Raw genomic sequence first — 25,905 nt, 5'->3', positions numbered from 1 at the left:
TTCTGAATCCTATTCAACTCAGTACATAACAGCAAGGCAAGCTGCTTCAGGCAGCAAATTATGGGGGTGATGCATTGGAGCACAGAGCTTTCCTGCAATTTCCTGAGTTAGTCTCAAGCCCCCTGTGGTGCTTTGGAAGATCGATTCAGCTTCCAGCCCAGTCACCTTCAGCAGAGACGGGTTTAGGGGCACACGACTGCTTTGCCGACACTGGGTGCCTCAACAATGACTTAGAAAAGAACACGAGAGGCGGGGCGGGGGGAGAGGGCCAAAGTTTGGTGTATTACAGGATGCTGCTGGAATTTGAAAGCTCAAAGTCCACCCATGCCTTCTGCACAAGAAGTGGGGAATGGGGGGGTCAGGCGCATCTTGTCCTTCCCTTCAGCTGGGAAAATGTCTGACAGTCACTGAGGCAGAGGGTGGTCCATCAGGACAAGTGAGGGCACCACCAACCCCATTGTGCCCTCTGCCAGCCCTCACTTGCCCGCCCGAAAACACATAACTTCCCCAGGAACTGTGTCTACCCCTGTACCAAGCTACAATTCCCAGCACCCTTAAAGGCAAAGGGACCCCTGACTGCTAAGTCCAGTCGTGGACGACTCTGGGGTTGCAGCGCTCATCTCGCTTTACTGGCCGAGGGAGCCGGCGTTTGTCTGCAGACAGTTTTTCGGGGTCATGTGGCCAGCATGACTAAGCAGCTTCTGGCGAACCAGAGCAGCGCACCGAAACGCCGTTTACCTTCCCGCTGGAGTGATACCTATTTATCTACTTGCACTTTGACGTGCTTTCGAACTGCTAGGTTGCCAGGAGCAGGGACTGAGCAACGGGAGCTCACCCCATCGCGGGGATTCAAAAAGCCAACCTTCTGATCCACAAGCCCTAGGCTCTGTGCTTTAGACCACAGCACCACCTGCACCCCTCTACCCTTAACAAACAATAATTCCCAATATTTGAGGCAGTGAATGTGCTTTAAATGTGTGCTTTAAATGAGATGTGGGTGGCTCTGTGGTCTAAACCACTGATCCTCTCGGGCTTGCCGATCAGAAGGTTGGCGGTTCGAATCCCCGTGACAGAGTGAGCTCCCGTTGCTCTGTCCCAGCTCCTGCCAACCTAGCAGTTCGAAAGCACGCCACTGCAAGTAGATAAATAGGTATGGCTGTGGCAGGAAGGTAAACAGCATTTCCATGCACTCTGGTTTCCATCACGGTGTCCCATTGTGCTAGAAGCGGTTGAGTCCTGCTGGCCACATGACCCGGAAAGCTGTCTGCGGACAAACGCCAGCTCCCTTGGCCTGAAAGCGAGATGAGCACCGCAACCCCACAGTTGCCTTTGACTGGACTTAACCGCCCAGGGGTTCTTTACCTTTAAAAGGTGTGCAGAATGTGCTTTAAATGTATGGTTTGGACCTTTCCCCAGAGCTGCCCTTGCATAACTGCCCAGGCAAGGAGGAAGATGCCTGGGTGGGGCTGCGGTTATGGCAGATGAGAAATGGCCATTCTCAGATACAGTGGTACCTCAGGTTACAGATGCTTCAGGTTACAGACGCTTCAGGTTACAGACTCCACTAACCCAGAAATAGTACCTCGGGTTAAGAACTATGCTTCAGGATGAGAACAGAAATTGTGCGGCAGCAGCGGCAGGCCCCATTAGCTAAAGTGGTACCTCAGGTTAAGAACAGTTTCAGGTTAAGAACTGACCTCCAGAACGAATTAAGTTCTTAACTCGAGGTATCACTGTACTCCAATATTTGTCAGGTGCAAAAATAAAATAAAATACAATGGTACCTTGGTTCTCAAACTTAATCCGTTCCTGAAATCTGTTCCAAAACCAAAGTGTTCCAAAACCAAGGCACGCTTTCCCATTAGAAAGTAATGCAAAAACGGATTAATCCATTCCAGACTTTTAAAATCAACTCCCAAAACAGCCATTTAACATGAATTTTGCTATCTAACAAGACCATTGATCCATAAAATGAAAGCAATAATCGATGTGCTATACCATAAAATAAGACATTATTGTAGATGATAAAAAGTTAAAATTCCCTCCCCCTTACCTTCACTGATGATAGTCATTGTTTGGATGGGGGGCTTTTATCCATTTCCACAGTCACACAATCAATCAATCAATCAATTAGTAGCTGAACTGGGTTCCACACAGTCACGATAACAAATGAACCGAAAAAGCGTCAAAAACAAAAATGCAAAATAAAAAGCAAAAACAAAAGCGCCAGACTTAATCCTTTCCGGAAGTCCGTTTGACTTCCGAAATGTTGGAAAACCAAGGCGCGGCTTTTGATTGGTGCAGGCACCCCGGAAACAATAGCCAACAGCTGCATCGGGCGTTCAACTTCTGAAAAACATTAGAAAACCAGAACACTTGCTTCCGGGTTTTTGGCATTTGGGAACCAAGGTGTTTGAGAACCAAGGTACCACTGTACAGTGAAGATTCCTGAGCAATATCAACAGGCAGGGAATTTCATAGCACCCTAAAAGCTTGAGTTCTTACAAATGTGGAATAAGGTTGCAGGTTCAATCGCTGGCAGCAACTCTCGGTAGGGCTGGGAGAGACTCCCTGCCAGAAACCCTGCAGAGCCACTGCAAGTCAGTGTGGACAATACTGAGCTATACTAATTTTATTCTTTATAATAATAATAATTTATTATTTATACCCCACCCATCTTGCTGGGTTTCCCCAGCCACTCTGGGAGGCTCCCAACAGAATATTAAAACACAATAGTCTATAAAACATTAAAAGCTTCCCTAAATAGGGCTGCCTTCAGATGTCTTCTAAAAGTCTGGTAGCTGTTTTTCGCTTTGACATCTGGTGGGAGGGCATTCCACAGGGCAGGCGCCACTACCGAGAAGGCCCTTTGCTTGGTTCCCTGTAACTTGGCTTCTCACAGTGAGGGAACCGCCAGAAGGCCCTCGGCACTGGACCTCAGTGTCCAGGCTAGACAATAGGGGTGGAGACGCTCCTTCAGGTATACTGGGGCAAGGCCATTTAGGGCTTTAAAGGTCAGCACAACACTTTGAATTGTGCTCGGAAACGTACTGGGAGCCAATGTAGGTCTTTCAGGACCGGTGTTATGTGGTCTTGGCGGCCGCCCCCAGTCACCAGTCTAGCTGCCGCATTCTGGATTAGTTGTATTTTCCGGGTCACCTTCAAAGGTAGCCCCGCATAGAGCGCATTGCAGTAGTCCAAGCGAGAGATAACCAGAGCATGCACCACTCTGGAAAAAGAGTCTGCGGACAGGTAGGGTCTCAGCCTGCGTACCAGATGGAGCTGATAAACAGGCACCCTGGACACAGAATTGACCTGCACCTCCATGGACAGCTGTGAGTCCAGAATGACTCCCAGGCTGCGCACCTGGTCCTTCAGGGGCACAGTTACCCCATTCAGAACCGGGGAGTCCTCCACACCCGCCCACCTCCTGTCCCCCCAAAACAGTACTTCTGTCTTGTCAGGATTCAACCTCAAAGCTAGATGGCCCAAGGGTCAGACTCAGCATAAGGCAGTTTATTTTGCTCCAGTTTAAATTTGCCCTTTATATGAGCGGCAGAATCTTACTTTATTTTTAATGAGAGCCTGTAACTCTGTGGCCAAACCCCTACTTTACACGCAGAAAACCCGGTAAGAAGTTAAGTCCGTAATGATTCACTGGGCAAGAGATTTTGGATATAATATACAGTTGGCAGCATAAGAATGATTTGAAGTTTACAGTGCGCTACACGCTGGAAGAAAATTACACGAAGGTGATGTGCCGTTGGTACTTAACACCCAGTAGGTTAGCAATAATGTATAGCACCAATTCGAATGTATGTTGGAACTGTAAAAATTGTAAAATTGTAAGAAGATAAAGGAATTATGGGAAATGACATATAACGAATTAAAGCAAATGTTCAAAATAACATTTGCTAAAAGACCAGAAGCTTTTCTCTTAGGAATTCTAGGTGCAGATAAACTGAAAGATTTGAGAAGACTATTTATGTCCGCGGCCACAGCTGCAAGGACACTGCTTTGCCCAGCAGTGGAAAGAGAAAATGCCAAGAAATCGGGTCCTTCCTTAAAGAGGGCACATGTTGCGGCAGGACCTGGCAACCTAACCTTGTGTTGCGGGTGGGTATGTTTGGATAGCCACAACACCCGATTGGTAGGTCCCTTGATGGAGGGTTCAATCAGGCCAATGGGACGCAGGCTAAACGGATCAAGGGACCTATATATGCACGTGACCCAGAGCTTCCTCTTTCGGTGCATGCATCGGAACACCCGCCCACCTCTCTCTATATTTAGGGCTTGTGCACTTGTCCTTGCTATGCCGTAGTGTGACGTCTGTCGTTGGGACAGGGGCACGGCAGGAGTTTTCCCCACTTGGCTGATTGGCTGTTGCCATTGGGTTTCACCTGCCACGTAGCAAATCGTCACAACTTGTAAGGTTGCGGATAGGCTCTGGTTCAGGTGATAGGGATGGGAGAACGCTCTCGCCATCCCTATGTGAAGGGTATTCCGTTAAAGGAATCCAGGGACTCGATGGGTTGGTCAACCCTCTGAGGGGGTTATGCCCATGCCTTAGTCCAGGGGGGCATTTGGGTGGCGGAGATAGCCTGCTCCCGGCTTTCCGCTTATCCAGGTGTTCACCTTAGGCTGACCTAGGCTGGTGCCCTGGGTCAGCGCTACCTGCAGGGCAGGGAGCTAGTCGAACCAGAGCCTATGTGTTAAGTTGTGGGTGAACATATCAGACGACACAGCTATTCTTCAAACAGCTCTTGTTTATTCACAGGCCAGAACTGAACTGAAGGGTTCAACCAGCCTCCTTATATAGAGCTCCACTACAACGCAACAGTAACAACTTTCTGAAACTATCCAATCACTGAACGTCACTTTCAATTCCTTATTTGCATATGTGGACCTGAGTGAAAACTATCTACAGTATCCCCCTGCTGGCCCAGGGTGAGAACTTCAGTACATAACAGTATGCAACCAGTCACTTGCTGTAATCAATAAAGTTGTGGCCTAAATTCTGCCAAAAACCAAAGCAAAATTTGAGTCTTGTGTGAATTTATTTAAGGGGGAGGTTGAAAGTTCTCAACACACAAAAGCGAACTGGCAGATGAAAATATTAGAATATGCAGAGATGGTGAGACTGACGGGGAAAGTCAGAAATCAGGACTATCGAAACTTCAGTAGGGAATGGGACAAATAGAAGCTGTACTTAAAAGAACACTGTAATCACTTGAGCTCTTTGGCAGGCTTTCAACAACTCCTGCAACGTTACAGAGACTTTGGAGCACTTCAATGTGGAGAAATTATGATATGCAGTTGATTTATCAAGGACCCATGGAGGGGAGGAGGGAAGTCCTAAGATTCGGAAGAATCTTGTTTGAATTTGAAATTTTAATGTGTTAAATGTGAGATTTGTTTTGTAAAACCAATAAAAACCATTTTTTAAAAATACATGCAGCTGACTCTGGGCCTTTCAAAGACACAGCAGAGGGCACACTCCCATGAATGATTTAGAACCAGTATGCTCATTTCCCTCCTGGGTTAGAAGGAAAACCCAAAGTTTCCAAAGTGAGAGAGTGCGAAAATTATCTGCACATCATTTTCCCCAGCCTGCAGCCAGCAGGCCATCAATCAAGGTCTTGCATCCAGCCTTGGCCTTCCCCTGGTTTTTATCGGCACCTTGAGAACGTGGCGGTTGGGTTGGTGGTGGGGTTTAGTCCTTGTGCAAAAACGTCTCTTTTTGAACAAGGGTTAATTGTTAACAGATTCCAGCTGCCCCAGACACCTGTTCTCCTTCTCAGGGGCGTTTCACCTTCGTGGAAATTTTTAATTTTTCCAGCTCTTACGACAGAAGGAGACAGCGGATCTTGGATCCCCACGCCCCTGCCATCGGGGGCTTAATTTCAGCCCCAGAATGCCAAAGTTGTAGCTGAGCAGAAATCACGAACTGCTTCTTCTTCTCACTTTTCCCTCCTAAAATGGCATTGCCAAAATAAGATAGTCTTTTTTTTTTTTTAACCAACCAGAAACAACTCCTTAAAAGACTTGCTGCAAGAGGGAGGTTTCAGTACAAAGGGACTTGTCTAATTTTAATTATTATTATTATATTATATTATATATTATTATATTATATTATATTATATTATATTATATTATATTATATTATATTATATTATATTATTATATGGACCACAAGTGTCATCTAGTCCAACCCCCTGCAATTCCCAAATTACTGCTTTGAATGTCTTTATTACATATTTAAAGTGCTTTTTTCTAGGGGTACGCATTTTGTGAATCTTTGTACAGTGGTACCTCGCTTTACAAACTTAATCCATTCTTAAACTGAAATCATTCTTGCACCGAGGCGCACTTTCCCTAATGAGGCCTCCTCCTGCCACTGGCGCCCTTCCACCTTTTGAATTCTGTTCTTAGACTGAGGTAAAGTTCGCAAACCAGGACACTACTTCCGGTTTTGCGGAGTTCGTAAACTGAATAGTTCATAAACAGGGCCGTCCTTAAACTGAGGTACCACTGTACTTTTGTCCATTTACTGTATTTATTTCCCCCAATTTGAACTATAAATTGGTGTTCTTCTTGAGTCACAATGAGAGTTACCGCTAAACATTTTTTAAAGAAAAAAGCATTGCATATTTACAGTACAGTGGCACCTCAGGTTAAGTACTTAATTCATTCCGGAGGTCCGTTCTTAACCTGAAACTGTTCTCAACCTGAAGCACCACTTTAGCTAATGGGGCCTCCCGCTGCCGCCGCATGATTTCTGTTCTCATCCTGAAGCAAAGTACTTAACCCGAGGTAATATTTCTGGGTTAGGGGAGTCTGTAACCTGAAGCGTATGTAACCTGAAGTGTATGTAACCCGAGGTACCACTGTATCATGTCTATATCCCAGCTTCCATCCCCCAAGGAGATCAAGGCAGCAGACATAGTTCTCCTCCACCCAGTTTGCCAGGTCACTCTGAGAGTTTCATGACCAAGTGGGGATTTGAACCCTGGGCTCTCCTAGTCCAACCCTTACACCACTACACCACACTGTCTCTCAATTTCTTTCAGGAATATATTCCAAGGAGTAGGGGGCCACCACACAAAAGGCCTGATTCCAGCATCACTGCAGGGACGCTGACTAGATGGTCCTTGGGGTCCTTTTGAACTCTGCAGTTCTACGATTCCCCACCCCAAGAGCAGGTAGATTTTTTCCTTTCCTGGCTGACCTCCCCTCAAATGGCCTTGGGTGCTGGCAATGAGAGAATTCAACACCTGTGCGGGGCACCCAAACTTCCTGCTACTGATAAGGAGGGGTATTTAAAGTTTCACAGCGCCTTTAAGCAACTCCCAGTCAAGATGCTCGCACTGTTGATACCCGTTCTGTTGGTGGCTGGTGGTAAGAATCTCTCTCTCTCTCTCTGTCTCTCTCTCTCTCTTACCATCATCATCATCAAACCTTTATTGGCATCACTTACAAACATTCAGACTAAATAGGCCAGTGCGATCTGGTCGCCATTTCAACAGTACTGTACAGTCATTTGCCAAAGGGAAGAAGAGGCGAGTAATCTATTGCATCTCTGTGGGTCTCCAGCAAGGGCAGGATCCTGTAGCGTACTTCGGCGGCAAAAAAATAAAATAGAGGAATTAGCTACTGTCTTGGTGAGCTCCTGGTCTCTCCCCTGTAATAAGAAGCGTATAAACTCTGTCTCTGGTTTCCATGTTGGAAAACATGTTGTTGTTTAGTAGTTTAGTCGTGTCGGACTCTTCGTGACCCCATGGACCAGAGCACGCCAGGCACTCCTGTCTTCCACTGCCTCCTGCAGTTTGGTCAAACTCATGCTGGTAGCTTCGAGAACACTGTCCAACCATCTCGTCCTCTGTTGTCCCCTTCTCCTTGTGCCCTCCATCTTTCCCAACATCAGGGTCTTTTCCAGGGAGTCTTCTCTTCTCATGAGGTGGCCAAAGTATTGGAGCCTCAGCTTCAGGATCTGTCCTTCCAGTGAGCACTCAGGGCTGATTTCCTTAAGAATGGAGAGGTTTGATCTTCTTGCAGTCCATGGGACTCTCAAGAGTCTCCTCCAGCACCATAATTCAAAAGCATCAATTCTTCGGCAATCAGCCTTCTTTATGGTCCAGCTCTCACTTCCATACATCACTACTGGGAAAACCATAGCTTTAACTATATGGATCTATGTATATGGAATACATAGATCGTCTAAAAATTGTTGGCGGAGATCATCATACATTTTACATTTAAGGGCCATGTGAGCTAGAATTTCTACCAGGTGGGCATCGCATGGGCAGATCCTATCTCCTTCTGCCATACCCATAAACCTACCCCAAAGGAGGTTAGAAGGATTAGAATTGAACCTAGCCAGCGAAAAAGCCCTTCTTTCTTGCGGGTTAAACAAAAATTGTAAATAATTAAGGTTAAATTCCTGCGCCCAAGAGAGTTGAAAATAAAGAGGGGAACGTGTTTTTTCCACAGCTGAGATTAGTTCCTGGTGATCTATGTCCCATATCCTAGTTTTTAATATGGCCTTGGCAATTGGGAAAGCCACAGCACCCAGGAGATCCTCTCTCTCTCTCTCTCTCTCTCTCTCTCTCTCTCTCTCTCTCTGTGTGTGTGTGTGTGTGTGTCTCCATCTAACATAAACCAATAAGAAGAGCCAGTGCTTTATTTTTTCCTAAAAAACCCCAAAACGTTTAGGGGTACTCTAATTTTCCTACTCATATTGAAATACTGCCCCCCAATGAGGCCAAACTTAGATTCATCAAATGTTTAGGGGTATGCATCCCCCCCCCCGAAAAAAATAGCTACGCTGGATCCGGCCAGCGACCCATCCAGTCCAGCATCCTATTTTCACAGTGGCCAACCAGATGCCACTATTTTGCAAACCCGCAAGTAGGATTCGAGCACAAAAGCCACTCTCCCCTCCAGCAGTTTCCAGCAACTGGGATTCTGCCTCTGTGACGGCAGAGCACAAATTTGTCAAATAAAGCCACAAATTTGCCTTGCAAAGCCATCCAAGTTAGCGACCATCGCTGCCTCCTGTGGCAGGGAGTTCCATAGGTTAGCTACGTGCTGTGCAAAGGACTTTCTTCTCTCTCTCCTGAATCGTCCAACATTCAGCATGCATCGAAACAACTGCTTGCAGTCGGTCTTAATCTCTCTCTTCCTCTCATCCTGCTCATGCAATGTGTGAGAGCGAACCATTCGCCCCACCCTGCCTCTAATCATCCAAGAGGGACTCCTTTTCTCTCCAGCACTTCCCAAACCAAAACAGGGACAGCCTTTGCAGCATCCTGTTTTCAAAACACGGAGGCCCACAATTGCCCCACCCATGACTTCACTTGGCCATGACTTAGCCCAAGATACTTTGCAGCTTGATGCAAAGGACAAGGTGCCCTAGGCTACCTTCCTACCAGCTGGCTGGACCGGCAGCCTAGAATCACAGAGTCCTAGAATTGTAGAGCGGGAAGGGACCCTGTGGGTCATCTAGTCCAACCCCCTGCAATGTAGGAATACTCTTCTGTCCCATACGGGGATCGAACCTGAAACCTTGACAAAGACCGGAAGCCTTTCATTTAGGCATCATTGATGCAGATATTCCCAAGGAACTGAGAAAAGTATTAATGTATGCAACTACTGCTGTGAGAATGTTAATAGCTAAATGGTGGAAAGGAGATAAAATACCAACTAAAATGGAGTGGCAGGTTAAATTATTTGAATACAGTGGTACCTCGGGTTAAGTACTTAATTCGTTCCGGAGGTCCGTACTTAACCTGAAACTGTTCTTAACCTGAAGCACCACTTTAGCTAATGGGGCCTCCTGCTACCGCCACGCCGCCGGAGCACGATTTCTGTTCTCATCCTGAAGCAAAGTTCTTAACCTGAAGCAATATTTCTGGGTTAGCGGAGTCTGTAACCTGAAGCGTATGTAACCTGATGTGTCTGTAACCTGAGGTACCACTGTACAGGTTACAGACTCCGCTAACCCCGAAATAGTACCTCGGGTTAAGAACTTTGTTTCAGGATGAGAACAGAAATCGCGTGGCGGCAGTGTGGCGGCAGCGGGAGGCCCCATTAGCTAAAGTGGTACCTCAGAACAGTTTCAGGTTAAGAACGGACCTCCGGAATGAATTAAGTTCTTAACCTGAGGTACCACTGTATGTAGAACTGGCAAAGATGACAGGGAAAATTAGGAACCAGACAAACCAAAAGTTTAAGAAAGAATGGAATTTATTCAGACCATATTTAAAAGAACATTGTTCTCATATGAAATCTCTGACATGCTTGGATTAACTTCTGCAATGCTATATACTACAAAGATTATTGATATTGATAAGTTAAAGGATATACAAATATGCAGTCGACAAGGAAACGAAGGACCCATACGGAGGATGACGGAAGTCTCAACATATGGAAGAATTTTATTTTACATGTAACATTTTCTTTGTAATTGATGGGATGTGGTTTTTTCCCCTTTTTTTCTTTTTGTGGTGAAGGGACCTAATATTTAAAAATAAAATCAGTAAAGATTAAATTGCTAAAAAAAGGAAGAAACCTTGGTGTTATCAGCACCATGCTCCAACCGAATGAGCTATCAAGGCGAATATTACTTCGATACCGGCAATGGGATAATTATTCAGGGCAAGAAGTAGGGTAGCTTAGAGACGTGAGAGGAACCACCTATGGGCAAGTCCTCTGGCAAAGAGTTGGACTTCGATAATCTTTCGTTAAAATGGTGCCCTGTGCGAAGCCAAAATCTGGCACCCCAAACGGATCTTCTCAATTTTCATAGAATCATCGAATCATAGAGTTGGAAGAGACCACAAGGGCCATCGAGTCCAACCCCCTGCCAAGCAGGAAACACCATCAGAGCACTCCTGACATATGGTTGTCAAGCCTCTGCTTAAAGACCTCCAAAGAAGGAGACTCCACCACACTCCTTGGCAGCAAATTCCACTGTCGAACAGCTCTTACTGTCAGGAAGTTCTTCCTAATGTTTAGGTGGAATCTTCTTTCTTGTAGTTTGGAACCATTGCTCCGTGTCCGCTTCTCTGGAGCAGCAGAAAACAACCTTTCTCCCTCCTCTATGTGACATCCTTTTATATATTTGAACATGGCTATCATATCACCCCTTAACCTCCTCTTCTCCAGGCTAAACATGCCCAGCTCCCTTAGCCGTTCCTCATAAGGCATCGTTTCCAGGCCTTTGACCATTTTGGTTGCCCTCCTCTGGACACGTTCCAGTTTGTCAGTGTCCTTCTTGAACTGTGGTGCCCAGAACTGGACACAGTACTCCAGGTGAGGTCTGACCAGAGCAGAATACAGTGGCACTATTACTTCCCTTGATCTAGATGCTATACTCCTATTGATGCAGCCCATAATTGCATTGGCTTTTTTAGCTGCCGCATCACACTGTTGGCTCATGTCAAGTTTGTGGTCAACCAAGACTCCTAGATCCTTTTCACATGTACTGCTCTCAAGCCAGGTGTCACCCATCTTGTATTTGTGCCTCTCATTTTTTTTGCCCAAGTGCAATACTTTACATTTCTCCCTGTTAAAATTCTGCACCCCCTCAACTCAGTGCCATGTGCGGCACCATTCTAAACCCAGTGTTAGTCTCAGGGGCTTGCCACCCAGAATCTGCCACCTGGCTAGTTGTAGGGCCGGCCAGAGCATGCCTGTTACTTGGACTCCATCTGCTGTGGTGCTGTCTCCTGAATCAGACCTCCATCAGAGGGAGGCTTGAAACTGAGGAAAGCTTCAGAGCAAGTGGGGTTGTTTTTGTGACTGTTAGTAATTGCTTGTATATTATTAGTTGTGATGGCTGCATTGCAGGGTGTCATAGTTGTCAACTTACAGATTTGAAAATAAGGGACCAGCAGCCTCAAAAATAAGGGATCAGCAGCGAAAATAAGGGATTTTCCAAGCACAGGTATGTTCAACTTCTGAGCCCCTCCGAGCCAAAGGCAGAAAGCCCAGCCAGCAGCCAAACGAAGCCTCTATCGGTGGTTCCCACAGCGCAGCAACCCGGCAAAGGGGATGCAGCAAGGAAAACCACCGTCACCTCTCTGCTGGGAAGCGCTGAGCAAAGGCCAGTCCCCAGGCAATGCGGCCGATTTGATCGGCACAAGGCACGCAAGCTCCACCCCCCAGTCGTTCTTAGACTCCTTATTGGGTGAGCAACGCAGCCAAGCAACACAGTTGGAGCCTCCCTCCTCCCTGGTCGGCAGGGAGGGAGGGAGAGGAGCTGCTTCCTTTGAAACCCGGGAAATTTAAGGGACATCATCAATAAGGGACAGCAGCGGAACACGGCGCTGGGATAAGGGACTTTCCCGCCAAATAAGGGACGGTTGAAAGCTATGCAGGGGGTTGGACAAGATGACACTTGGAGTCCCTTCCAATCCTACAATTCTATGATTTCCTTCCTTCCTTCCTTCCTTCCTTCCTTCCTTCCTTCCTTCCTGTGGTGGTCATGTGGGATTGCTATGAGGAATTATGAAAAATGAAGCAAGCCATTGTGTTAGCGGTGAAAGCATTGCTTTGACTGGGTTTGAGTCACTGATGTGATTTCTGATTCAATCCCACAGGCCTCTGCATCTCTGCCCCATTTTCTCTATGCCTGACAGTCACGTATAAGCCTTCTACACAGACCAGTTGCTTCACCAGGCATAAAGATACCTAAAGATAAGGAGGTAGCTTTGCTGTAGCTTTTGTTAATCTTTAGGGTCAGGAAACAGAGTTCACACGGAGGTGGTAAAATGCCTGTCTTTCCTTTTATGACCTCCGGGGTTTGCTAAATGCATTCCTCCTTTGTTCCTGTTTTATTTAGCCTAAATGCATGCTCAAATAGGAAATAGTTCTTTGTAGTTAAGAGGCTTCCTCTGATCTGACTTTGTCCCCAAGTGGGGATTTTTGAAATGCTTAGATGAAATCTGATTGGTTCTTACAAACACTGTGTAAAAGTTCTTTTGTTAATAAAAACGGAGTGGCAAGCGCACTGTCTCCCAAAGGTCTTGCTGGTCAAGCCTCGTGTCTATTGTTTTAATCAGGGTCCAGTCCTTCCTTTACCTTCAGAATGCAACACTTCCTTTCTCCCACAACTCACAGGCACCCCTGACTTCTCCCCACAGCCTCCAGTTGTGGAACACCTATCTACACCCCCAATGCCAGGGTGGTGAATGGCGAAGACGCCGTCCCTTACAGCTGGCCTTGGCAGGTAAGAAAGCTGCTATCCTTCTATTATCTTGTGCCACATTTAGATCCGTTTTTTAAAATAAAAAAACAGCAGCAACAACAACAACATCAACAACACAACTTATATACCACTTAATTAGAGGAATATCTCCAAACCTTTTGCATCCAATGGCATAAAATACTCACTGGCTCCTATCCAATGCTCATCCTACTCAGAGTATACCTATTGGAAGTAATAGCCATAAAGACATAAGCAAAGCCTGCTGGGTCAAGGCCAAGGCTGATTCTCCAAGGGACAATTTTCCAGGGACAGTTCTGGATTTGCAGAAGCCGTCCCGGTTTCTGATTTGATCCCAGAATGTCCCGCTTTTGGAGAAATGTTGAGAGGTATGCAAAGGGGGGCCCATCAGTGCTCTGTTCCCACAGCAGCCGACCAGATGCCTGTTCTGGGAAGCCCACAAGCAGGAAGTTAGTGCAACAGGGGCTCTCTTCAATAAGAGCTCAGTTGGGATACAACCCAAATTTAGAGATGTTATAAGAATTCTAAGGTCCCAAATATATTTTAAAAAATTCATAAATGTACAAGGCAAACAGATGCATAAGTATATAAACTACATGTCTGAAATACAGTAGTACCTTGGGTTACATATGCTTCAGGTTACACACTCTTCAGGTTACAGACTCCGCTAACCCAGAAATAGTACCTCAGGTTAAGAACTTTGCTTCAGGATGAGAACAGAAATCGTGCTGTGGTGGCGCAGTGGCAGCAGGAGGCCCCATTAGCTAAAGGGGTGCTTCAGGTTAAGAACAGACCTCTGGAACGAATTAAGTACTTAACCCGAGGTACCACTGTAGTACAGGAGAGCAATTCTGAAGCCATTTTGACTCTCCCAAACTGACCTCAATATATTTCTCTGCAAGGAGGGAGGAAATGGGAAAAGCCTCTCCACTGTCCTTTTGCTTGCAGATCCTGTCTTAAGGGCGTATTTGTGTATGAATAGGGTGAGCCTGTGACCTGGATTCAGGAACTCAAAGTATTAACCATCACACAAAAAATGGCCTGGCTGCCAGGTAATGCAATCGGTGACCATTATCAGGTTTCCAGGCAGACAGGATTTCTGCTGTAGACTGCCTCCTTCTGTGATGTATGTATGATGTTTTGGGGGGTGGTCTTCAGCTACAGGGTGGGTAATTTCAAAAGTCTATATAAGGGCTTGCGCACCATTGCTCAGGGTCCCTTCTGCCTCCTGTGTGTGGTGAGTGAGGACCCTGTTGCAACAGTTGAATAAAGATCAGGCTTACTAGCTGCTTTGCTTCTCAATATTCTCTTGTCGGCCCTTTTCTCCTACCGATAGGGAACCCACTTAAGGACTCTATACGGCTCTTGGGTACCCCATAAGGGAAAAGGAGCAGCTTTTTTCTTATAGCAGTAACAACCTTCCCCCTTCATCGCAACCTGATCGCTGTCACTGTCCAGTAAATTCTGATTGCCTTCACAGATCTGTGTCTAGGATGGTGTCTTAATCCCTTTCCCGCTGCCTCTCTTGCCTCCCCACAGATCTCCCTCCAGTACGAGAAGGATGGTGAATTCCGTCACACCTGCGGGGGCACCCTCATTGCCCCCAACTGGGTCATGACTGCCGCCCACTGCATCTCGTAAGCTATATTGAGGGCGGTAAGGGGTGGGCACTGGGGTGTGTGTGTGTGTGTGTGTTTACAGGCAGAAGGAGCCGGTTGCCTTACGGACAGGTGAACCGGTCCATTTTGTATTCTATCCGTTTCCCTCAGGGATGCAGGTGACATGGGATGGTCATGCCTCATAATGTCTTGGTCAGTCCTGTGCCTGTGAATACTTTCTTTGCCCTGAGCAAACCGTTTTCTATGATTGGCTTTTCGGACTGATGAAGCGTGTAGCGAAACCTGTAATATATCCAGAGAACAGGTCTCCTTTTGCCCACTTGCGTTATTCTCCTCAGTGTGGTGGCTTTGATTTGCCTACCCATGATTGATCCATTCATACGGCTTTGTGTTTCCAACTCAAGACCCATTGAAGAACATCTCATCCAGTTCAATCTTTGAAAAACAGCTTTGAAAAACTTTTTCATATTCTCTAGTGTGCCACGCTTGCCGTTGTGGTGGCATGGGGTTGCCGTTCTGTGATTGGACTTACACTACTTGTTGAACAGTTCATTTATCCAGTCTGTATAACATTTACTGCACATGTAACTTGTTAAGATAGAGTTGTACATTTATCTACTCCGTGTTTATAGTATCTCCAGGCTTTGTCTTGCACATGGTACCATAGCTGTCAAGCGTCCCTTATTTGGCGGGACAGTCCCTTAGCCCAGCGCTATGTCCCGCTGCTGTCCCTTATTGATGATGTCCCTTAAATAAGCTACTGAAGGTAATGGGGCCCTTTCTGTGTCCAGCTGTCCTTTGTCAACAACAAATTGTTGCTGGTTTTTTTTGTGTTGAATATATGCTATATGGTAATTTATGGACCTAATAGGTATCTAAAGCCATTTGCATGCAACAAAATATGTATTTTATCAAAGTAATTGTTGATCCCTTATTTTGGCTGCTGATCCCTTAGTTTCGAGGCTGCTGGTCCCTTATTTTCAAATCTGTAAGTTGACAGCTATGCATGGCACCTTAGTATGTTTGTTGTCTGAATGGTTATAAGTCTATCTCTATTCTAGCTATTATTCTAGTAAATTTGGTTTTATAAGCCAGCGTGTGGTGTTGTTGTTTTGTTGTATTATTATTATTACTGTCACCACATTTGATACTTTGTGTATATACGATACAGTGCCCACCTGACGCCCTGTGTCCAGTTCTGGGTGCACCACAGTTTAGGGAGGGCATGGAGAAGCTGCAAGGTGTGCAGGGAAGAGCGACCAGGGTGATGGAGGGTTTGGAAACCAAGAAGGGTCTGGAGTTGGGTTCGTTTAGACTGGATAAGAGGGGACTGTGAGCCACTTTCAAATATCTGAGGGGTTGCCATGTGTCTCGCTGCTCTGGAGGATAGGACCCGAACCAATGGATTCAGATGGCAAGAAAGGAATTTCCGACTAAATTTTAGGATGATGGGGAGAGCTGTTTGACAGTGGAACGGTCTCCCTTGGGAAGTGGTGGACTCTACTTCACTAGCTGCAAGCTTTTAAACAGAGTTTGGATGGCCGTCTGCTAGCTAGGTTTCCTGCATTGCGGAGATGGTGGTGTTTGGCCCCTTTCAACCCTACAAATCTATGATTCTATGATGGCCTCTTCTCTGCGTTTCACTCTCACAGCAAATCCCGGACATATCAAGTTGTGGTAGGTGAATATGACATGGATGCGGAAGAAGGAACTGAGCAACGCATTCCTGTGAACTCCAATGACATCTTTGTGCACCCCAAATGGATCTCCATTTGTGCCGCCTGTGGGTAAGTGAGCTGTGGCTAATAATAATAATAATAATAATAATAATAATAATAATAATAATAATTTTATTATTTATACCCCACCCATCTGGCTGGGCTTCCCCAGCCACTCAGGGAGGCTCCCAACAGAACACCAAAAACAGAATAAAACTTCAAACATTTAAAACTGGCTCCATCTTGGGGGCAGGGGTGGTCTGGTCCATTCCTCTTTAGCCAGGCCTATGGCTTCAAATAATCTAGGGCCTGAGAAACTGGGAGGGAGAGGACTGTCATTATGATGACGATTTTATTATTGCGCTATCTGTCCGTATGCTTTTTATTATGGCTTTGTTAATTTTTTATCACTGATTTTCTACAATATGTTATTAATGTTGTACACTGCCCTGGGATCTTCTGATAAATGACGCTATATAAATTGAATTAATGATGATGATGGTGGTGATTATTTTTTTAAACTGTTTAGGAAAAAAATCTGCTTTAAAAAAATACTCAAACGGTGTATAAATTTTATGAAATAAATAAATAACCCATCTCTAGTCCGGCACCAGCATTCTGGGCCAGCTGAAGCTTTAGGGCCAGACCCCTTGGGATTGGTGGGTTGGAAGTCAGGGAGCTGACCAGCAGATGGCGCCAGAGTCAATGAGAGGCAGAGCCAACTCAGTTATATTTTTCTCCCCATCCTCCTCCTCCTCCTACTTTTGGAGCATACAGTGGTACCTTGGTTCCCAAACGCCTTGGTACTCAAATGTCTTGGTTCTCAAATGCTTTGGTTCCCAAATGCTGAAAACCCAGAAGTAAGTGTTCTGGTTTTCAAACATTTTTCGGAAGCCGAACATCAGATGCGGCTGTTGACTATTGTTTCCGGGTCACCTGCACCAATCAGAAGCTGCGCCTTGGTTTTTGAATATTTCGGAAGTCAAACGGACTTCCAGAACAATTAAGTTTGGCGCTTTTGTTTTTGCTGTTTATTATGCGTTTTTGTTTTTGAGGCTTTTTCGGTTCATTTGTTTTTGTGACTGTGTGGAACCCAGTTCAGGTAGTGATTGATTGATTGATTGATTGATTGTGTGACTGTGTGACTGTGGAAATGGATAAAAGCCCCCCATCCAAACAATGACTATCACCAGTGCAGGTAAGAAAAAACATTAATTTTAATTTTCATCATCTACAATACTTTCTTATTTATTTTATAGTACAGTTGCTTTCATTTTATGTATGAATGATCTCGTCAGGTAGTAAAATTCATGTTAAATGGCTGTTTTGGGGGTTGTTTTTAAAAGTCTGGAACGGATTAATCCGTATTGCATTACTTTCTATGGGAAAGCGTGCCTTGGTTTTGGAACGCTTTGGTTTTGGAACGGACTTCCGGAACGGATTAACTTTGAGAACCAAGGTACCACTGTACTAAGGAGGAGGAGGAGAGGCAGGGCTATTCCTTGACCCAGATGTCAGAAGGCAGACCAGTGGGTTTGGATGAACTGAAGCTGGTGGGGCAGAACCACATTTGGCCCTATGGACTGGCCTGGGCTGCCCCACCCAGAGCGCACCCTCTTGACTCTCTCTCTCTCCTGCTTGCCTCTGTCCAGCAACGACATCGCCCTGATGAAGCTGTCCCGCGCCGCCGAGCTGAGCAACACGGTGCAGCTGGGGTGCCTCCCCCCCGCAGGGGAAGTGTTGCCTAATGATTACCCCTGTTACATCAGCGGCTGGGGACGACTGTACAGTAAGTGGTTCCGCCCTTATCTGCAGGGGGCCTGGAGAGGGAGGATTTTAAAACAGAGGCAAGTGGTTTTAAAAAAACCGGAGGTTGGGTGGCCATCGGACGGGGATTCTTGAGCTGCGATTTCTGCATCGCAAGATGGTTAGAATAGATGACCTTTGGGGGTGCTTTCCAACAGTTCTACGGTGCACGCATATAAACAAGCTCTGTGTCCTTCGGGAGGCCGGTGGCACTCCTGTCTTTTTGTACAGAGTGGAATGGGATTTTGGTTCAGGGAGATGGGCTCAAGAGCAAAACACCTGCTTTTCTTTCTTTCTTTCTTTGTGGTTACAGATAGGTAGCCGTGTTGGTCTGCCATAGTCAAAACAAAAAAAAAATTTTTCCTTCCAGTAGCACCTTAAAGACCAACTAAGTTAGTTCTTGGTATGAGCTTTCGTGTGCATGCACACTTCTTCAGATACACTGAAACAGAAGTTGCCAGATCCTTCTATATAGTGAGAAGGTGGGGAGGGGTATTACTCAGAAGGGTGGTGGGAATGGGTGATTGGCAGATAGCTGTGATGAGCCTGTTGACGACTCTTAACGACTGCAATAGGTCTTACAGGAAAAAGCAAGGGGTGAGAAGGTGAAAAATGGCTTTGTCATGTACAATGAGATAAGAATCCAATGTCTTTGTTCAGACCAGGTCTCTCCATGGTTTTAAGTTTGGTAATGAGTTGCAATTCAGCAGCTTCTCTTTCCAGTCTATTTCTGAAATTCCTTTGTAGTAATACAGCTACTTTGAGATCTTGTATAGAATGTCCTGGGAGATTGAAGTGTTCTCCTACTACAACCATATAATAATACTACATATATTATTGTATAATACTACAACCAGATGTAACACGGACACTGGCACCAGAGCCTGCAATAAACCCAGATGCCAACTTTGCTGCCACATACACCCAGACAACACCATTACTGGCCCCAACAACATCACACATACCATCTCGGGACTATTTAATTGCTCATCGTCTAACATTGTATATGCCATCAAATGCCAACAGTGTCCTTCAGCTCTCTATATTGGACAAACAGGCCAAACCTTACGCCAAAGAATAAACGGACATAAATCGGAAATCAAGAATCACAAGACAGAGAAACCAGTAGGAGAACACTTCAATCTCCCAGGACATTCTATACAAGATCTCAAAGTAGCTGTATTACTACAAAGGAATTTCAGAAATAGACTGGAAAGAGAAGCTGCTGAATTGCAACTCATTACCAAACTTAAAACCATGGAGAGACCTGGTCTGAACAAAGACATTGGATTCTTATCTCATTATACATGACAAAGCCATTTTTCACCTTCTCACCCCTTGCTTTTTCCTGTAAGACCTATTGCAGTTGTTAAGAGTCGTCAACAGGCTCATCACAGCTATCTGCCAATCACCCATTCCCACCACCCTTCTGAGTAATACCCCTCCCCACCTTCTCACTATATAGAAGGATCTGGCAACTTCTGTTTCAGTGTATCTGAAGAAGTGTGCATGCACACGAAAGCTCATACCAAGAACTAACTTAGTTGGTCTTTAAGGTGCTACTGGAAGGAAAAAAATTTTTTTTGTTTTTTCTTTCTTTGGTAATAGTGGACTTTTATTATTATTTTTTTATAACAATTTATTAATTTTTCAGAAAGAATAAAAGAAAACAACAATGTTTAGGGTACTCAAGAAAATCAGCATTTTATAGTTCAGATCGGGGGGAAATACAATAAATGGACAAAGGTACAAAGATGCGCAAAATGTTGAGGGATATGTGTACCCCTGCGTATCCCCAGAAAAAAAAAGCACTGAGCATATATATCCATGTTTGTTAACTGATGTGGTTAAACAGTTAAAAAAAAAACTTAGACTAAGTTTTAGCACACATGAAAAACTTAAAACAAATCCTTATTTCCTGATGAACAGCCTTTGGACTATAATGTAACTTAAACAGAAAACTATCTTTAGAAAGATCTTTCCTCTGAAAGCATTTTATTTTAAAAATCCAATTTAAATTAAATTTAAATTTTAAAAATCCAGTTTAAATAAAAAAAATTCCAATTTATTTGATTTTTTTAAAAATAGAAATCATTGATTTTTATCCACCCTGACGCTGACCCCTGACCAACTGTGGTTCCTTCACAGCGAATGGCCCCCTTCCATCCAAACTCCAGCAGGCCATTCTTCCAGTGGTGGACAACCAACACTGCAACCAGAAGGACTGGTGGGGAGGTGTCATCCGGCAAAACATGATCTGTGCTGGAGGGGACATCCGTGCCGGCTGCAACGTAAGTCCGGGGAGGAAATGGGAGTTTGGCCCTTGGAAGACGGAGGAAAGTGATGGATGACATTAGAATTAATTGCACAACAGCCTCAAGCTCGCTATAATTTTTTTTTTTTGTTCCTTTTCACCGTAAGTGTGTTTTAGCAGGGATATCGTAAAAGCCAATTTTTGCAAGGTCACAAATTTAAGCCGCACTTTAACTATTCACGGTGGGAATTTGGGGGGGAATATAAGTGTGACTTATATTCCGGCCAATACGGTATAGTGGGTAAGTATGTATATTCCATAAGAGCAATATTGTTTTCTGAGCGGGGAGTCTGATTTAGCAAAAATGGCATTGCCTCTGCAAAACCTGGGGGAGCCCCAAGTTTCAAAGAAGCGCAAAGTATCTGGGGGGTGGGACTTCGGCTCAGCGTAGTAGCTGACGGGGGCCACATCCTGAGCAGAATCTCCCCCTCCCGCGCTTTCACCGTACAGCTTATTTCCAATCGCAGAGTTGTAGAGGGACACCCAGAGGTCATCTAGCCCACCCCCAATTTTTTTGCTGTGTTTTCCAGGGCGACTCTGGCGGCCCCCTGAACTGCAAGGCTGCTGACGGAAGATGGGAGGTCCATGGCATCGCCAGCTTTGTCTCCGCCTTGGGGTGCAACGCCTTGAAGAAACCCACCGTCTTCACCCGCGTCTCTGATTTCGAGACCTGGATTCAGGAAGTAAGCGGTTGCGAAGGAGACCCACCCGGTGGCTCTCATGCTTGGAAGTGTATTTCAGCACGGCGGGGTGACAATCGAAAATAATTCGGGAGAGCCCCCTTTCCAAAGCTTCCTTTTCCTCCCAAACCCCTGGATGTGAAATCCAAACAGCATTTGCACACAAGTACTTAGCCCCAGGGGGACGCGGGTGGCGCTGTGGGTTAAACCACAGAGCCTAGGACTTGCCGATCAGAAGATCAGCGGTTCGAATCCCTGCGACGGGGTGAGCTTCCGTTGCTTGGTCCCTGCTCCTGCCAACCTAGCAGTTCGAAAGCATGCAGTGCAAGTAGATAAATAGGTACCGCTCTGGCGGGAAGGTAAACAGCGTTTCCGTGTGCTGCTCTGGTACGCCAGAAGCGGTTTAATCCTGCTGGCCACATGACCCGGAAGCTGTACGCCAGCTCCCTCAGCCAATAAAGCGAGATGAGCACCGCAACCCCAGAGTCGGCCACAACTGGACCTAATGGTCAGGGTTCCCTTTACCTTTAACCCGACAACGCGCAACCTGAAGCGTCTGCAACCCTAGGTATGACTGTACTTAGCCCCAGATTATCCAAGCAGGGCCTTCCTTGGGGCCAAGGTCTTCCTAGAATAGAATTGTGGGGTTGGGAGGGACCCCAAGAATAGGAACATGTATGAAACTGCCCTCTACGGAGTCAGACCAGTGGTTGATTCAGCTCAGTACAGTCATACCTCGGGTTACAGACACTTCAGGTTGCGCGTTTTCAGGTTGCGCACCACGCCGAAACCCGGAAGTACCGATATGGGTGACTTTGCACATGCACAGAGGCGCTGGATCGCGACCCGTGCGTGCGCAGACGCGTAGCTGCGGGTTTCGAATGCTGCGGATTGCGAACGTGCCTCCAGCACAGATCACGTTCGAAACCCGAGCGTCCACTGTCTTGTCTGCACTGACCTGCAGGTTCAGGCAGGAAGTTCTTCCCAGCCATGCCTGGAGCCTTCTGCCTGCCAAGCAGCTGCTCTGCCCCTGAGCTGAGGCTCTACCTTTCAAAAGTTTACTTGGGAGTAAGAGCTGGGAGATTACTGGAGGGCATTTTTGTCGATGCCCCAGGAAGCCCCTAACCATTGCGAGTAATGGTTGAATCAATATTATTCTTACTATATTGTTTTTATTCAAATATCAGCAGATCCTCCAAGTGTCCCTATTTTGCAGGGACAGTCCCGGATTTACAGAAGCCGTCCTGGTTTCTGGTTTGATCCCGGAATTTCCCACTTTCCCTCAGGACACCCCTATTTTCATCTGTGAAATGTTGGAGGTTACGGAGTTATCCGACCCCTGAGCTGTCTGAAGGCAGTCCTATATAGGGGCGTTTTTAAACATTTAACGTTTTATTATGTCTTTATATACAGTGGTACCTCGGTTCTCAATCGTAATCCGTTCCGGAAGACCATTCGACTTCCGAAACATTCGAAAACCGAGGCACACAGGGTTGGCTGCATGTTCCATTGCAAAAAAATGAAAAATGCACAGTGGAAGCCATTCAACTTCCGAAGCACGTTTGATAACGGAAGCAATTACTTCCGGGTTTTCGGTGTTCGGAAACCAAAACATTTGACTTTCGGGACGCTCAAAAACTGAGGTACCACTGTATTTTGGAAGCTGCCCAGAGTGGCTGGGGCAACGCAGTCAGATGGGCAGGGTATAAATATTATTATTATTATTATTATTATTATTATTATTATTTAAAAGGACGTCCCTATTTTCATCAGAGAAATGTTGAAGGGTGTGTTATCAGCGATCAGATCATCTCTGCTCTCAGGTTCACAGTCTAAATGACACGACACAAAAGGAAAAGAGAGGAGGAGGGAGGAGGAGGAGAGAGCAAGCCCTGGCATTTATTCTTAGTGATGGAGGTCTGGCACATGGCCTCCATTTCCCTTCTGCCCTTGGACCAGAAGGAACCTTCCTGCAGGCCTGTGTTAAGAGCCCTCCCAGCAAGCTGTATACATAACCCACGACAATAAACCGGTTTGGTTTCAAGCAAGGGTTCAACAGATCCTACGCAGAGGGTCAGCCCTTCAGATCCCTTGCTCCCGGACCGATTATCTGACTCCAGGGAGGGTCCATCCTTTGACCAGCTGCCCCGCTAAATTCCCCTTGCCTGTAATTTGATGCTATCATTAATACCCAGCCTCTAATTCTAGAACAGGAGTTATATCTAAAATACTTTTCTTGTTTTCTTCCAGACCATCACTAACCATTCATGATGACCTGATCTGCCTTTTGCAGGACCCCTCTTAGTCCCAAAATAAAAAGCAGCTGAGAGATATCTCACTGGTGCTTCCGTTTGCTTATTTCGGCGTCTTCTATCAAATGCAAAACACACATAACCCGAACAGCACCCCCCGCGGGGTCACTGTTTTTGCCAAAATTCTGACGTCGTCTGATTCACTCGAAAACGGCGCCAAACGCCTGCAAATTGCCTCCTGCAACGTTTGGCAGTGCAAATGCCGCGTTTCACGGTAGGCAAAAAAACGGACCTCGATGCTCTTACCTGACAGACCTGTTAGAAAAACTAACCAATAAATTGAAACTGACATGGGGACAGATAGAAGAAGACGCCTTCACCCTGGTTTGGTTCCCCTTTATCACATACAGTGGTACCTTGGTTCTCAAATGCCCGTATCTGTCCGTATGCTTTTTATTACAGCTTTATTACATTTTTATCACTGGTTTTCTGCAATGTGTTTTTAATGTTGTACAGTGGCACCTCAGGTTAAGAACTTAATTCGTTCTGGAGGTCCATTCTTAACCTGAAACTGTTCTTAACCTGAAGCACCACTTTAGCTAATGGGGCCTCCCGCTGCCACCGCGCCGCCAGAGCACGATTTCTGTTCTCATTCTGAAGCAAAGTTCTTATCCCGAGGTACTATTTCTGGGTTTGTGGAGTCTGTAACCTGAAGGATCTGTAGCCTGAAGCGTATGTATCCCGAGGTACCACAGCAAGCTGAAAAGTCCCCAGGTCCAAAACGCCAACAAGGCTTCTCACCAGCAGGTGGCAGCAGAGCTAGAGCAACCAAAGACACACACACCCTTTAAGACTCAGGAGGGTTTCATCACTGAAACTTGGGGTAAGGGATATTCCTTTACGGAAAGGAGAGAGGTGCTGAATCCAACCCCACCGCCACAGCCCCACATTCCTCACAGTCTCTGACCCTGGAACTGTGACCCTACGCATGCCCTGATTGAAGCAATAGCAGTTTGCACATGCTCAGCGGAACTCTTGGGGTTTTTTTCATAGCTGAAACTTGGTGGCAAAAATGTGTCCTGGCGAGGCCCTGGTGTGCTAGGGGTGAACCTGAAGCAGGGGTGGAGGACGTTATGGGACCAGGTGTCTGGAAAAGGTGCCTCCTCCTCCTGACTGCTATAGATTACAGTGGTGCTCAGAGGGGGTTAGACAAATCTCTGAAGGGATAGATCTGTCCGTGGCTAATAAATAAGCATGGTGCCTATATAGAAACTCCAGGGTCAGAGTGTGATGGCCTGGGATTCGGACTCAGAGGCTGAACCTGAGGAATCCCAGCCTGCACAGGATTCCCCGCCTCCAGAACCAGCTGAGCCGGGGCTGGGGCCTGAGCCTGAAGGGTCCTCACCTGTGCTGGATCCTCAGGTGCAGGCACCAGCTGAGTCTCCTCTGGCTCCAGAGATGATGGAGGACCCATTGCCTGCAGGTGCTCCACTCTCAGCCCCGTCAGGGGAAGCTGAGGTTGCCTCTGGGTCTGGTAACCCTCCAGCCTCTCCTGAGCTGCAGAGGCTCAGGGCAGAGAGGCGGAGGGAACTAAGTTCCTGCAGGAGGAGTGCTCGCCTCCAGGCCAGGAGAGGCGAGTCACCTGTGGACCGGGGCCACCCTATGCCTCGGGGCAGATAAAAGTCAGTCAGCCCCAGTCCCTGGTTGCAGGAGCAACGTTGTTGCTAGCCTGATCCTGCCTGCACCCTGTCCTGCTCTTCTGCCAGAGTTCCTGACCCCACCTGACTTCCCACCTTGGACCCAGCTACAGCTTTGATGGACAGCCTCCATACCACACCATCGACCTCAGACTGGACTCGGACATTGCCTCTTGGTTAGCCCCCGGGACCAGCACACAGAGGCAGTCTACCTCTGAACGCTCAGATTCTGGGAAAGGAACAACAGGGCAGGGCTGTGCCCGTGGGGCTTCTCTCGTTAGATTCTCATTGGGTACTGGACGCCAAGAATTGGAAGGGACTCAGGGGATCATCCAGACTGACCCAAAATGGTCATCTGTCAGGGATGCTTTAGTTGCGATTCCTGCACTGCAGCGGGTTGGGCCAGATGACCTTTGGGTGTCCCTTTCAACTCTGCAGTTTTATAAACCCCCCAGTCAATATATACACCTCCTCCTGCTCTCTCTCTCTCTCTCTCTCTCTTGCACTTCTGCCCACTGCAATCTATTCATTTATTTCCCAGATAGATTGCTAATGACCAGGACAGATAACAGCAATTGCAGGGCACTTAAT

At 46.4% G+C, this 25,905-nt stretch overlaps 1 protein-coding gene across 1 annotated transcript; it reads left to right on the top strand.

Annotated features, from left to right (window-relative positions):
- Positions 1-69: 69 nt before the first annotated feature.
- On the top strand, positions 70-23,684 carry LOC310768118 (proproteinase E-like; the record flags this gene model as incomplete). Its single annotated transcript, XM_083625825.1, has 8 exons — positions 70-106; positions 13,146-13,231; positions 14,768-14,865; positions 16,500-16,634; positions 18,218-18,354; positions 20,520-20,662; positions 21,216-21,368; positions 23,616-23,684. The coding sequence occupies 8 exons, from the start codon at positions 70-72 to the stop codon at positions 23,634-23,636; spliced, it is 810 nt and encodes a 269-aa protein (XP_083481951.1). The 3' UTR covers positions 23,637-23,684.
- Between the last annotated feature and the right edge of the window lie 2,221 nt (positions 23,685-25,905).

This window comes from Podarcis filfolensis (assembly GCF_964270895.1).
Source record: "Podarcis filfolensis genome assembly, chromosome: 8".
Taxonomy (NCBI): Eukaryota; Metazoa; Chordata; class Lepidosauria; order Squamata; family Lacertidae; genus Podarcis; species Podarcis filfolensis.
The sequence above is the reverse complement of the archived record's forward strand: the minus strand, read 5'-3'. Positions and strand labels throughout refer to the sequence as shown.